Genomic DNA, 16,044 nt, shown 5'->3' on the forward strand with positions numbered 1-16,044 from the left:
AGATTCAAGAATTGTAAGAAAAATATGTTATAGTTCCTACTGACAAGACTAACTGTACTACTGGTATCATTTGTAAAAGGTTTTATGATAAAAGAAATCAATAGTATACAAACTTTTAAACTTATTAATGAAAGATATAGGAATTAATAATTTCATTAAAGCTTACAATAAACTTTATTCTAAACAAAATCCTGATGTAGATTTGCCTTTTATTTATGCTATTCCCAAACTTCATAATTCTCCAATTAAATTCAGATTTATTTCTAATTCAATAAAAACAACTATTAAACAACTAGGTATATTATTTTTAAGAAAATCACTTAACATTTTACTTTGGATAATAAAAAATAATCAACCTATTTTAAAATATCTAAAAAAGTGTGAACTGATAAATTCAAACATTTGCTTTCATCACATTGTACACCACAATTCCATTTATAGCTTTAACCTTTGGTTTAAATTCATTAATAGAAAGTTCTGTTTTCCTTTTACAGAACTGGAAGAAAGAAAAATTAGCTCCAAAAACATAAGATATACTAAGTTTCTGTATTTATAATAATTATATATTTTTCAATAACCAGATTTTTAAACAAGTAATAGGAGTTTCAATGGGAGTTAACTATTCTACTTGTATAGCAAATTTATGTCTTTACTATTATGAGAATAGATTTATGAAAACTACACAAATCCATATATTTTTACCTTAACTGACAGATATATTGAGGATTTAATTAGTATAAATAATACTGAAATAAATAATGTTATCAACATTGTTTATTCAACAGAATTAGAAACTGAAAATACTTCAATATCTAATAAAGAAGCACATTATTTAGATTTAGAAATTAAAATAATTGATGAGGATATTAATGTAAATATTCTTGATCAAAGAAAATATTTTACCTTTCAAATTTATGGTTTACTCTCCTTTAATAGTAATGTACCACACCTTTCTGTTAAGTGTTATAACTTACAATTATTCAGATATTGTAAAATTTCTGATAAATTACAATATTTTAACAGTAATGTTGAAATACTGATACAAAAATTAATAGTTAATGGATTTAATAAAGAAACTTCAAATAAAATTAAATTACAAAAAAAAAAAATTTATATCCATAACAAATATAAGAATGTATTAAATAAATATAAAGAAATACTAATTAGAGACATTTTACTTAAAATTTCTAATAACTATAAAAATAGTTATGAAAAAGGTCATTTAACAACTTGGCACTACTTTATGCAGATATAAAGTATATAACCTTGCAGCATATAAAGGCTTGTTTAGAGCACGATAATCACAATAGACTTAATAAATGGGTAGTAGTTGAGTGCTATACTAGTTTATTTAGACAACTGGATGGGACCCTTCCTACTAGTATAATTCATTTACTGGGCTACCAATTAGTACCTTTCTACTACAATGAGTGCTGGAATGCAAACTTCAAGAGGTAAGTTATCTTACCCCTAAATGGTAATACCTTTGTTTTCTTATTCTTATTTTTCAGCTAATGTTTTCTTCTTTACTTTGGAGAACAGTAATCTTCTCACAACTCTCTGCAGGCAGTGAAGGGTGATATAGATGTGGGACATTTTAGGCTTGAGCACCCACACCTTGCTCTTCTAATTTCTACTTCTATATTTATTGCTCCTCCTTTATTTTATTTCTTTATCTGAAACTGGCAAAAGGAGGTTAAGACTGATAAACAGTGTATCCTCACTGCAAAGTGGATCCTACTTTTTTCAGTCACCTCCAAAACCTTGGGTACATTTTATATCTCACATTATAGCTTATACCCTGGGATTAATTAATGCAGCATTGTTTTTGTTTATTATTTCTTAATTTATTTTAATTTTGGCTTGATTTTAGGTTATAACAAACTAATATAATTACTCAAAGGTTTAGATTTGCTGTATTATAACAATCCTTTGTTTACTTAACTTTATCAACATTAATTCTACACACACACACACACACACACACACACACACACACATACATACATACATACATATATATATATATATACGTCTTGCCAATGTTGACACTATGAGGAAAGTATACTTTCTGCATTTCAGAATTAAAGATACCATTTTTATGTGACTGTTTTCTTATAGCAAAACATCAAGCTATATGCTGCATCCACAGAGGGGAATTGAATCCCTGACTTTAGCATTGTAAGATTGTAAATCACACTGAAGACAATATACCATTCTTGAATCAATATGATAGAGGATGAAGTTATTTGATTGTTGACTAAATACTTGGCTTTTCAAGGGAAACAGGCAAACTCGGGGACATCTTCAGATAGGTTCAATACCTATGAAGTTCAAATCTACCAACAAAGAAAATGACCATTGCAGCATTGGAGCTGATGTTGATTTATAATAAAAAGAATGTGTTCATAGTATTAAAATTTCCTGGAATAATTGCTGAAGAGACAGTGAAGATGTAAATGGCCACTTACTCTTTACATTTACAAGGGCACCCATAAGATTCTCATCAGATAATGCTCACTTCACAGCTTAACAGACTTTCTGTTAAATACCTGGTGATTCCAGTAACCAACACCTCTTGAAAAAAGTTATACAGTCATCTAACTTGTATTTTGAATGTCAGGTGAGTCTCACTGGGCTCAGGGAAATTTTAAAATGTTAACCTTCCTCAACTACAATACTTAACATTGTGACTTTTTATGAGAATTAGTTAAGTCTTTTAGTATACTGATACTGAATTGGTATTTTGTTAAATGAGGATTTAAGTATTATGATATTTAAGTTATATTCCTGTAATTTTAAATACAACTACAGATGTTCTTTTTCTACACTTATTTTGTGTGTAATGTTTGCATCACCCCATACAGACATTATTTAAGACCTAACATTGTTATGAATATTCTTATAAACATGCATAATAATGATGAATCGTCTGAAATAACAAGCCTGGAAGTGTACACTACATAGTATTGTTGCAAAAGGTTACTGATAAGATAATATTTTATTGTTCCAGCATTTTACACAATGCAGTTGCTTTGCATGTATGAAGCATTTTCAGTGCAAAGATTAATATAAAAAAGTAACTTCATTCTAAACTATTCTGTCTGAAGTCTGAAGACAGGATGTACCCTGGCTTTTGATAGTGTTTGAGACAAATTATAAAATCATTTACTAAGTTAATTCTAAATATATGTTGATAATTTTAACTCCAAAGTATTTTAGAACTAATAATTTATTTTTTGATATTGAACAAGTGTAGTTTATGAATTTTTTTTTCAATTCTATATAGATGAAGACACTTTTTACTATAAACAAACCAACTCACTTACTGATTAAAAGTTTTGACCATCTACAAAAAAACTATTTTTGCCTATCATCCCTTGGGAGAAAAGTCTTGGCACCCTCCCTCAAATTAAGATAGTGTATATTTTATATATATGTAACAAGCTCAAACAAAAATTTAAAAAATGAAATTAAATTCAAAATGCTTAATAACCTAAATGGATCCCCACGATATAGGCTATAATGCAGGATATAAAACGTGTACTGTGTTTTGGAAGTGACTGCAAAAGACCCACATAACAGTGGGGATACACTGTATCAGTCTTAACCTTCTTCTACCCATCTCACAGGAAGAAATTCATACAAATCAAATGACATCATCATACTTATACAGACACAACATGAAACAAAGAAGTCACAACTAGAGATTTATCAAGGTTTAATAAAGATAACTGGATGATGTTTGACTCTGTTTAAAATTACGTGGTTTTATTTTTCAACAGATACATTATAGTTGTGATCATGAGTTTTACCAAATGTGGCAGATATGGTTGGTGAGTAGAAAATATTCTGATGACTGAAACTTTTATTGACCATTATTGTTGTTTTTATTATTCAAATGTTATATCATGATATATAAAAAAATACAAATATTAATCTTAATGGCAATAATAAACATTAAATACATCTTCAACATATTATTAGTAGGTTAGGATGGGAATAGCATATATATAAAAAAGAAACAATGAAGATGCTTAGCTTCATTAGTGATTTGTTCACCAAGTATTATTTGTGTGAAAAAAAAATTCTGCAGAAATAAAATACCAATTGAATAAATTGTGATTTCACGCAAGCAATTATTTTTGGTAATCATACATACTCTTTAGTTATAATGGTTACTATTTTAATAATAACATTCTAACAACAAATTTTGACTACAGACAAGTAAATTGTGGTGGCTTTCATGCAAGTAAAAAATACACTATTCATAAGGACTTAAGCAATAAATCGTAATGAAACATATAGAATATATGTTTTCATTGAATGTTAATACAAAGTATAAGACTATAAATCTTGACACACACTTACTAAATGATGATGCATTTTACACAAGCCAAATATTGAACTAAAATACCAAAAATGAATTAAGACAAGAAAAATTGATAAGGAAATTTTAATACACACACTATTTACTTGTACCTCAATTCAAAGAGAGAAAATTACAGAATATTAAATTATTACTTTATAAAACAATACTCTGTATGTCATGGTATTGGTGCATTCAAACCCATGCAAACAGACCAAATGATTCTTTTGTGTGATTCATACAATTTCAATTCATTCTATAGTATTTCAACATTTTTAAGATGAAACAAGATTAAAAATAGCAATCTAGTAAAAGAGAGTCTCACTGGGCAGTATGAACCTTAGCCTGATTTTAATCAGGTTCCATACATGCCAAAGATCTGTAGGAACTTTCTTATTCTAACCCTTTTATTTAAAAGAAATGTTCACCTGTTACTAGTATATATTACATGAGAAGTTATCACATGGATAAAAAATGAATTATAAGTATCACTATACTTTTCATTATTTAAAATTTACTATTGTATTCACAAGAAAATGCTTTTTTAAAATCTTAACAGTCAATCTGTGTATACAAATATAAATGTTTAAGAAAAAGGATCTTACAACAATAACCAATGACATATAAACATATCTGAGAAATACAATTTTTAATGCTGTTAATGTGCAAGTATCTTGTTGCTTTGTCAAGAATTTTACTACTACAACTGTACATACCTCTGGTAAAACCAACTTGTTAACTGATGCAAAATGTCCTTTTACCTTTGGTCTGATAGTACGGATCAATGGAGGTGTTGGGTTTTCTTGAATATACTGAAATTGAAAGTATCCATAGCTATGAACAACACATTTTACAAATATGATAAATCATCAGAAATGTCAAGAATGTACACTAAATACTACTAATTTAATTATAGTATCTAAAACAGGATAACCAAAATTAACTTTTATACTTTAAACTCAACCCATTAATGTACAAATAAAAAACTGATAATTGTTAACATTCTTATTTAATATTACTTCAAGAATCAAAACAAAACAAAATGAAAAGGTTGAACAACATAAACTTGGTATTAATATTAATTTCAAATTAAGATTCACCTGAGCAACAGGGCTGATAACATCTATGTGCTTCTTAGTTTTAGAAGGCTGTTTTTTTGTTTGAAGGTTTTTTTTGTATGCTGATGTCAGTGGTTTTCTGAAGATGTGATTTCCTGTAGGAGATCTAAAAGCAGCATAAGATTTCACTTGTAAAGTCTCAATAGATGCAGGAAAAGTCCTTTGTACAGGATAATCTAACCATTCTGGAGAGTTAATTTTCATTTGAGTGGATTTAGTAGATTTGTTCTTTTTGTGCTGGTAAGTGGAAAATTTAGATTGTTGATCAGAATCTTCACTAGAACTACATGGCAGTGCCAAATTATTTTTTGAAGAAATATCCATAAAAAGAGCTCTTTTCACAGTTTCAGTTCCAGGAGGAGAACAATGAGACACTTCAGTATTTTGCATTTTGTTCTTAGAAGCCAAGTCTGTAGGATAGTATTTGTTCTTTTCTTGGATAATTAACTCATCGATTCTATCTTTATTTAAAACTTGGGTACACTTTTCAGAAACTGAATACTGTTGATTGTTTGGAATGTTTTCTTTTAAGCTTTGTATAGGATTTTCTGAAGGAAGACATTTACTGACTGAACTTTCTGAAAAGCTTTTCTTGTTTTGTTCTTTTCTATGTAATGTTGCTGCTATGTGCTGTAACAAACTAGGACGAAGATCTGACTTGTGTAAGTTTGCCCAGGGTCCTTTGTCAAGAGGGAAAAACAAAAATGATGTTTGGCAGTCTTTTTCATTATCCACTACTTCTGTTTCTTTTCAGGTAACAATGTATTCTTTACTTCATTTTTATCTGATGTTGCATTTATGTTATTCTCATCTTTGTTTGGTATTTCATTTTCTTGTCCAGTATCTTTTACTTTTCTATTTTCTGTTGTAAATTCAGCTTGTTTTCCATTATCTTCTGGAAATTCAACCTTTTCCCTATTGTCTGCTTGTAAATAAATTTGTTGGTCATCTGCTTGAAAATTTGTTTGAAAGTCAATCCATTCTTCATCATCACTGTGTTTTTTACTTTCAACTTTTATTTCAGTTACCATGTTACTACTTTTAGATTCAGATGAATTTTCATCTATTTTATTTTCAAATAGTGTTTTAGTCTGTATTTTCCAATCATTCTCAGTCTGGCACATGGATAAAGTAAAATGGCAATTTCTCTCCTTTAAATCTGATATATCGTTAACAGCAGACATTCTGCTATCAACATTACATGAGTCTATGATTTTTCCTGTTTCATTGTCTAACAGCAATTTTCTATTAACAAGATTTTGAAGAGATCTTTTTTCATCTACCTTGAATTTTTCTTTACTAGTATTGCATAAGTCTTTTTCTTCTATGTGTATCCTTTTCTCATTAATCTTTTCTAAAGGTAAAGCTGTATATCCTTTATTAGAAAGAGTTTGTGGGATTACAAAAAGTGCACATGTGGAACATTCACATGTTTCTGGACAAAGTTTTTCATTTTCAGGAAAATGTAACATATTAACATTATTAATACCTGCATTAAAATTATGATTTTCTTTTACATCTTTAGACCCACAATTTGGTTCTGATTTGTCAAATTCAATATTTCTGTTTTTTGATGCACTAAGTAGAGATTCATCACAAACTTGAGAGTCTTCTACACACTGTAGTTCATCTGATATTTCATTTGCTAAAAATGCCATTGATCCAGATGATCCTAATTCACTTACTCCAGAAATGTTACTAGTTGTCAAATCTAATGAAAGCTCTACCAACTGGCTATTGGTTTCACTTTTAAATAAATCTGCACATGTACCAGAATCCTCTGTTTTACTTTTACTCCAATTTGTTAAAAACCAGTCAGGATACTTCTTATGTGTATTCTTTCTGCTTATATTACTGGAATGAGTAAGAATACTGCTAACTCCTGAAGACATTTCATTGCAACCTTCTAATTTTTGGTTTATTCCATCTGACGAACTAGCTCTTAAACTATTTCCAACTTTGTAAAAACTAGAATTATCACTATTTGAATAAATGGTTTCTTCTTCATCTTCTTTAATACACCTTTGACTTTTGTTGATATCAATATTTTCTTGAAGAAACTCTTCAGTAATATTTAAGGAATTTCCTTCTAACATTGACTTCCTGTTTACTCTAAATCCAGAATAAAAGACTTCAGTTTTACGATGAGCATATCGGCGAATTTTGACTTTCTCCTTTTCACTAATTTCACCAAAAAATACTTCATCTTCCTCTGATGAAGACATTTGCATCTTGTTTTTGAAAGCTCACTCTAAAATAAAAATTAATGCACTGATAAATAATTGATCTTCATCAGCTCATTCATACCATTCTTTCCAACAATAAAAAGTACCTTACTTACAAGGGACTTGTTCAAAAAAGTTTAAGATAAGAAATGATTTTCGTATTGTATAAGTAAGTTAATCAATTGGAAAGTTAAAATACACCTTCAAAACAAACTTTGCAGACTCAATTATTTAAAAATTAATTTTAAACACAAAAATGAATATATAAACATATACAAATATTCTGTAACATACAGGAAGTTGACTCCTTTAATATTAAGAACACATATTTGGCAAAACTCACCAAATCTAAATCTTTTAGTAAAGCAGCAGCATCCAAGAGATTATTATTACCACCAAATTGAAACAGTGTTTAGGCCATTCCTTTATCTAAGTCACTTATGTCCATTACAAAAAAAACAATTTGACATTAATCCAGTTTGAACAAATCCCATATATAAAAAAAAAATTCTGGTTTATTTCCTCTAGCCATCTTTGGTTCAATGAGTTAACTCTCATACTTGGATATAATTTCTTAACAAGACTTAATGTGCCATCTTGTCAAATGATTTCTGAAAATATCTAAATATATCAAATCTATTCCTTTACTATCAACTACATAACCAGTAAGATCTTCAATTAAGGATTAACTAAAAAAAAATTATACAAGTAGTAGCTGCAGAAAGAATAATTCATAGGTTTGTTGGATGGCTGAATTGCAGAAAGCAAAAGACTATTGATGGAGCCAAATCAAAGCAGAGCACTGTGTCAGTGGAGTGCCCCAGGAGCTGGTGCCTGGGCCTTTTTTATCTACATGAATAGACTTCTCAGTACTTCCTGTTGCTGTCAGTGTCAACCTTTAAAATAAAGGGTAAATCTGACAAACTGTAGGCAGAAATTGATTCGAATAAAGGTTATTTTTAATGAAATATTTCTATATACTATAATAAATTACATTCTATAGAATAACATGGCATATATTTCAAATATAGTTGTTTATACAAAGGGTGCTGTACCATGCTTACTGTATGTTTCAAAACCTGGTTTTTAGTGTTAAAAGCCTTCACATCTACAGATAAGCTACTGGGAGTCTTAATCACAGTGACTGCAATGTAATAAAACTGGGTTATCACAATTTGGTTCACACATTTCATATACATGAGAACCAATTCAAGATAATTTTTAAAGAAAAGGGTCTAGGAATATTCATGAATAAGTGACTAAATTTATTAAATTAGTGCTCTCTTGATAGTTTTAAAGGTAACAGAAGTTTACTGGTGTATTCCTAGATAATATTTAATTGAAATAAAAAAAAAATTATACATATCACTAGTTAGGCCTTAATTAGAATACTGTTTACACTTCTGATTTCCTTATCTAAGAAAGGATACTGATTTATTGTTAAGGGTTCAGATAAGTGCTACTAGGATGGTTCCAAAAGTGAAGAGTTAATTGACAGGGACAGTTTAAGATCTCTACCTTTATTTTGTCATGAGAAAAAAAGGTAAGAGGTGGTCTCAATAAGTTTACAAACTTATTAATGGTGGAGAATAAATAACATAAAAACCTGACTTTCTTTTGGTGGCAAATTGCACTATATTATGAATCCAGTTGGTTAGGAGACCAAAAATTGTTGATTTGAAAAAGTTAGACTTGTCTCTCACTAAAACATTTTAGTTTTTCTAAAAGAATAACTGCATCACTGAATGGATTGTCATTGGCAGTAACTAAAATGTAAACACCTCAAACAAGTCTAAGATGGGGAATCAATTATTTCCTGAAAAGTAATTGTTGGATTTTATGTGATGTGATGTGTGTCGTCTTGAAAGGTCAAATAATAATTACTCTCGTTTGGCTAATTTGACTTAAATACTTGTCATAAGGGAAAGTTTACTAGATTAAAATACTCTATATTTAAAATTGTAATAAAAGTTTAATATTATACATATACTGTAGGAGTGAGATAGAATGTTACACATTTCCACAGATTGATCAGTAGATTTAATTGTCAAACAAAAAGTTTAAAATTTCAAATTTACATAATGAGTTGCAGTGTAATGAAGCCAAAATATTGAGGTACACGTTTTTCTAAGTTCTAGTTTACCTTACCTGTTTTACTACAATACTCAGTGTTAAATTCAATTAATATAATAATTAATAGTTAAACTAACCAAAGTTGCACTCAGTTTCGGAGTTATTAAACTTACAATGTTACATTAGACTAAGAGTTGAAACACAAAGTATAATTACTTTAATAAGAATAATGACGTTTCTTAAACTGAAATATTACTTTTACTGTTTTAAAAAAAGAATTATTGAATTTTAAGTTACATTTATATTCATCATCGTTACAAGTTACATGTACTTTACAATTTTTAGTTTATCCTTCACTTTACTACTAGTAGTTTTCATAATACTGATATTATCATTAAAAGTAGAACTACGTAAACATTAATTAGTTTAACGCTTAAATTAGATAAACATCTTCGGTTTTGTTTTCAACTTTATTCTACATGTACATGTAGAATAAAGTTACAATAGCACTATTGTAACTTTTATTTCACTTCACGAGTCTTCAGTACTAGTACTGGCTAATATATTTTAAAATACACAACTTACTTCAGTGTTGTATTTTAATTAACTTCTGTACGTTAAAATCAAATTGAAACAACACCGCTAAAATAGTACTACCGTTCTTAACGTTACAACCTACCAATTCCGTTGTTGTAAACACGATCTTGAAACTTAACGACCATTTCAACGTGCCCAGACACTTTTCAAAACTTTCAAAACTCAGTGTGAGAAAAGAATTGAAATTGTGGACAAAAAGGCAGTGCCATCTATATAATAAAAATATAATAGTTATTAGTTAAATAACACTGCACTGTGTTAATTTTCCGTCCAATTTTAACATTATTTTGTCACTTTGACACCATGGCCAAATAATATTTTGATTTTTGCTGTAACTTTAATTATTATTTTTATTTTATTTTAGCGCAAAGCTACACTATGGGGTCCCGTCCTAAAGGTGGACAAGTTATTTCTATATCATTAGATATTTCGTTCGGGTCATGTTTACAACGCCAAGTTCTTTTACATATCAAATAACCAACATATCAAAAAATAGAAAAATTTGTTGTTTCTTTTAGTACAAATTGTCCAATGAATTATATGCATTCTGCTGATCATGGAGAATCGAACCTCGAATTTCAGCATTGTATATCTTTAAATTTACCTCTGACTCACGAAAAGGAAAATGAATATTTCATTCTCTTTTTACGATGTAACATTTTAATTTTATCATTGTTTTGGAATTTCGCACAAAGCTACTCGAGTGCTATCTGTACTAGCCGTCCCTAATTTAGCAGTGTAAGAAGGCAGCTAGTCATCACCACCCACCGCCAATTCTTGGGCTACTCTTTTACCAACGAGTAGTGCGATTGACCGTCACATTATAACGCCCCCACGGCTGGGAGGGCGAACATGTTTGGCGCGACCGGGATGCGAACCCACGACCCTCTTATTAAAAGTCGCACGCCTTAACACGCTTGGCCATGCCGGGCCCTTAATTTTATGAACTTGTTTTTGATATAATGTGCTCCATAATCGTGAATTTTAATTACACCGTCTTTTGCTTAATTTATCAAACAATATTATGCCTAATATCTAAAATATTGAACTTAAGCTGTATAATAATACTCTGTAAATAGTATTGAAGTTCAAGTATTTATGGCTTGATCTAGTGCATAAGAAGTATTAAGTTTCAAATCAGAAAGTAAACACGTTAGCGATTCCTGATTTTCATAGTTAGGCACTCTCATTTCTTGCTGTGAAAATTAACAGTTTTACAAACATTAATAAGCATAACTCTCAGTATAAGACTTTCAGAAAAAACAAGAAACTGTTTAAAATTAATATTGCTTAATAACAAACAATTATATTTTCGCTCTTACATTGGTTGAACTATAAATGCCCCTTTAATCAATTAAAATGACGAATTAAAAAAAAAAGTTTTAGGCATATAACCACGTTCTTCACATCCAGTTCGCACACAGGATTAGGTCACTTTACAAGGTTTACTCCAGCAAGAAGGATAATTATAATTTCACATGTACTAAAATAGGCAGTAGTTTTTTCTGCTGAAAACTCAGGTGATTTGCTAAGAGTATTATATCTCCTTACACCGAAACAAAAGTGGTTTATTGTTTATGTATATAACGCATGTTTTCTCAGTTACACAGCTACCTGAAGGCTATCTGCGCTAACTGTCACTAATTTAACCGTGATAATCTAGAAGAAAAGCAGCTAGTCAATACCAGCCACAGCCAAATCTTTAGTACTCTTTTACCAGCGAATATCGGGATTGGCCGTAACATTATAAGGCTCCCACGGCTGAAAAGACGAGTATGTTCGGCGACAGATTGCGAGTTGAGTACCTTAACCACCAGGCCAACTTCAAGGTAATGAAACCTGCTTGAAGCAAGATCACAGTTTATTTACTGAAATAATTAAACAATGAAAGCATTACAAATGAAAAAGAGAGAAGTTAAAGAAAAAAATTACAAGAAAGAAACAAATGATTCATATAAGCACAAAAAAAATTAATTTCTTTGAAAAAAGAAAAGTCGAGGAAACCACGCGAAAATGTATAGAAGGATAATATCAACAAAATAAAATAAAATAGTAGAGAATGACATGAGTGAAATACAGAAGGTTATTAGTAGAATAAAAAAGCACATTCACAAACTACAAAAGAGATCAAGAAACTATTAATGGATGTCAATGAAGAACAAAAGGAACATAACATCGAGATCGAGAAAGCCATAGGAAAGGTAAGAAAGGACATAAGCTCTAAATAGAAACATTCTAAAAATTGAAATAAGAAATATAAGGATCAAATGAGCTAGTCATTTCCCTTATAATTCTTATCCAAACACAATTATTTATGCAGAACGAAAGAACCCATGTGATCTACACCTGCTACAACTACTGTGTTCATTATGACTGCAATCCTTCCTGGACCTTTCTAACTACACCAATATCTCATAGAGTTACCGAGGAGTAAATATTTGGCAAGAAAACCCAAGAAATTTCCAGATCTAGAAATCAACATGCTATGATTGGACATTATTATGAGAGACATGTAAAGTAAGGTTTGAAATTCTTTGTAAAGTACATAGATGGCATAGTGAAAAGCATGCTATTCACCTTTCCCGGCATTTGAAAGGACCAACTTTAATAATATTAAGCATATTCTCTGTAAAGAGAGCTGTAATGATTATCAAGCAATGGAGGCCACTTTCTCAAATAGACTTGGAATGCCAAACCAGAAGGAAGTTTCTAAAATAAAACTTAATATATCAGGTCATCCCATAAATAATGTCAGAAAATTTAATACACAATTTGCATCATCATTTTTGTTTTTTTATCGAGCTTTGATGACTAAATTATATAGTAGAACGTGTATAAAAATGTTGAAACAAATAAAAGAAACTAACACAACTTCACTTTTACAGATCTTTAATAATCAGATAAACTTTTATAAAGATAGATGTGTCCGAGGAGCACATTAGGCATATAATGCTTTATGACTTTAAAAAAGGCAATAGTGCAGCAGAAATTACACGAAGCATTCAAGGTGTTTATGGTGCTGAGTCTCTCAACGAAAGAAAATGTCGAAGGTGATTTCAAAAGTTTAGATAAGGTGGTAGGGAGTTAGTTAAAACCAACTATTTTCAACTATTGTGCTTCTCTAACTGAACAAAGAGATTTAGCTTCACCATTTTAATGCGTCCACATATCAAAAATGCAGAGCATGCAGTACACAGTTTCCTTTAAGTCTGTCATGACGTTCACTGTCGTTTATTTACTCAGAACAACCTTACAGGTAACTTTGTATAACAATTTCATTGCTACGCCCCCACTACTTTAATGTTAATTGGTCTAGACTATATAATAATACGATATTTTAGAACTATCTTGTTCTTTTTATAGTATTCTGATTGTAAAATGTTGACAGTTGATGATACATGGAGGACGCATAATGACAAACAACGAACGGGTTTCGTTATTAATTTGAGTACTGAGTATAAAAACAAGCTATGTATAGTTGAAGTAATTTAGCGTTTTAGAACTCAAATGATAAGTGACAGTGTTCTTCGTTATGAATTAAGTATCGCATATGTGCTTCTCCACTTATTTCTGATTATGTCCCTTCACTTCTCTTCGGATCTTCTCACTGTATTTAGCAACAAGCTTGCACCAAATGCTTATTACAGTGTCCCCTCCGACGGTGTCAGTTGAAAAAGAAAATCAAATGTCCGCTAAGATTTCATTTACTGAATATTGACAACAAAGCAGTGTGTTGTTGGCTAAACTGAGGCATGTTTACTACCGAAAATGAATCGCAAATCGAACTATGATGATCTTCAATCAATAAGACAACCCTTGCAGCCTTGTATTATGCAGAAAATCAAAGTGGTTCCTCAAATACAACTTAGGCCAGGGTCAAACTTGTTAAAGCTGTTATTACTGTACTGCATTTGATAATAATTAATAACTAATTTCGTAATTTGAACTTTTATGCATTGATTTAATTTCTCGGTTACAAATATTGGATTCCTAAATAATACAATACTTTTATCAGTCACTAGGCTTAATTTTTATATACATTCTGCTGTTAATTTAATTTTTAATTCCATCTTTGCTATGTAATAAAGCTGTTTTAGTGTATTTTTTATGTTTTTCTTTAGCAAAGCCACATCGGGCTATCTGCTGAGCCCACTGAGGGGGTATCCATCCCCTTATTTTAGCATTGTAAATCCGTAGACTTATCGCTGCACTAGCAGGGACTAGTTGTTTTAGTATAATGTATGTTGCTCAAAATTTATAAGTTCATAAAATTGTTTTTTTAGTGCTGTAAAAAGTCATTTGAAGATGACGAAAAGACTTTCTGGCACCAATGATACTGCTAGTGATGGTCTTTCTGCTTCCATCGCACCCTTTTCAACTTCGAATAAATATACTTCTGTGTCCACAAGCTAAGGAAATATGCAGAAATATTTTTGAAACAGTTTAATTGATTACTATAGATAGACATTCTTTGTTTAAATTCAAAACTCTAGTTAAATTGCGAAAACAAAATTAGATATAACTGATTCCAAATTCTGATAATATCAATAGAGCAGAGAATCTTATCTATTTTATTGCAGTACCCATTCGTGAGAAAATAGCGATGATTATTTGTACACCAATAACTTTGCGGCACTTAGTGATAGAAGTCAAGCAAGACAAACTCGCTCTGAAAAATAACCGATTTTCATAAAAACAGTCAAGCAACGTATGCCATTTTATTTCTATGTTACCTTAGAGAAAATTGATAATTTTGATGGTATTGATATAAGTAACTTTAAAAAGACCATTGATGATGTATTCAAAGGCGAAGGAAATGTTTCGATTCCAGCAGAGAAATACACTCAGCTGCTAGTTTCAGCTACAACTACTGAAGCCCCTGTTAATACTGGAGCTTACAATCTATTGCTGAAAAAAACTGATAAACGATAATCATTTATGGCTTCTAGGCAGTTACTGCGTTTGAATAGTGTTGAATCAGCATTGAAAGATAGTGTATCTAAATCATTTGCTGATGTGAAATACTTCATGACATTTATATATTACCCACTAAAATAAATTTGAAGGTTAAAAAACTGCTTTGAGACAACTGCCAGTGCACTTGGTACGTATCATTCTAATTGATTTTTCTAAAATGCATGGTGTATGATATTTTGCACACGTAAAGTTTGTATTGGAAATAAAACCAATCTTTTGGTATATTATATAATACTTTTCTTAAAGTACGGTTGCAGGAAAAGAAACAGTGAATGCACTACAGTCAAACGAATTGTGTAGAGTGTGCTGAGAAAACTACAGACAAAGAATTACAATCACTCCAAGTTTATAGACCTGTCTTGAATCAATATTTTTCTCATTTGAAAGTAAGAGTGAACTTTATAAAAATATGTTTGGGGTAGAAGTAACAACCTGAGGTAACACTGCCAACAAACTGAATGCTTAAATGTAGTTGTTATGTTTTGTTTTGTTTTCGTTTTGAATTAAGCACAAAGCTACACAATGGGCTGTCTGTGCTCTGCCCACCACGGGTATCGAAACCCGGTTTTTAGCGTTGTAAGTCCGTAGACATGCCGCTGTGCCATTGGGGGGCTAGTTGTTATAAGATATTAAAAATAAACAATTTGATAAAACTAAAATAAGCTCAGAATTCAAGAAAATGGTT

At 30.3% G+C, this 16,044-nt stretch overlaps 1 protein-coding gene across 4 annotated transcripts in view; it reads right to left on the bottom strand.

The window, feature by feature from the left end:
• LOC143233844 (uncharacterized) overlaps positions 1-10,587 on the bottom strand; it is a 29,588-nt gene extending 19,001 nt beyond the window's left edge. For 2 of the 4 annotated variants that reach the window (XM_076470619.1, XR_013018350.1), the window contains exons 1-4: positions 10,465-10,584; positions 8,056-8,608; positions 5,470-7,738; positions 5,086-5,181 (exon numbers count right to left, since the gene is read on the bottom strand). In XM_076470619.1, coding sequence (XP_076326734.1) covers positions 5,086-5,181; positions 5,470-5,877 — 504 coding nt within the window. In that variant the 5' untranslated portion in view covers positions 5,878-7,738; positions 8,056-8,608; positions 10,465-10,584. Of the gene's footprint in view, positions 1-5,085; positions 5,182-5,469; positions 7,739-8,055; positions 8,609-10,464 lie in introns of those variants that run through there. The other 2 variants (XR_013018349.1, XM_076470620.1) reach the window with 2 other exon arrangements.
• Between the last annotated feature and the right edge of the window lie 5,457 nt (positions 10,588-16,044).

The sequence above is a fragment of the Tachypleus tridentatus genome, chromosome 12 (genome assembly GCF_004210375.1).
Source record: "Tachypleus tridentatus isolate NWPU-2018 chromosome 12, ASM421037v1, whole genome shotgun sequence".
Taxonomy (NCBI): Eukaryota; Metazoa; Arthropoda; class Merostomata; order Xiphosura; family Limulidae; genus Tachypleus; species Tachypleus tridentatus.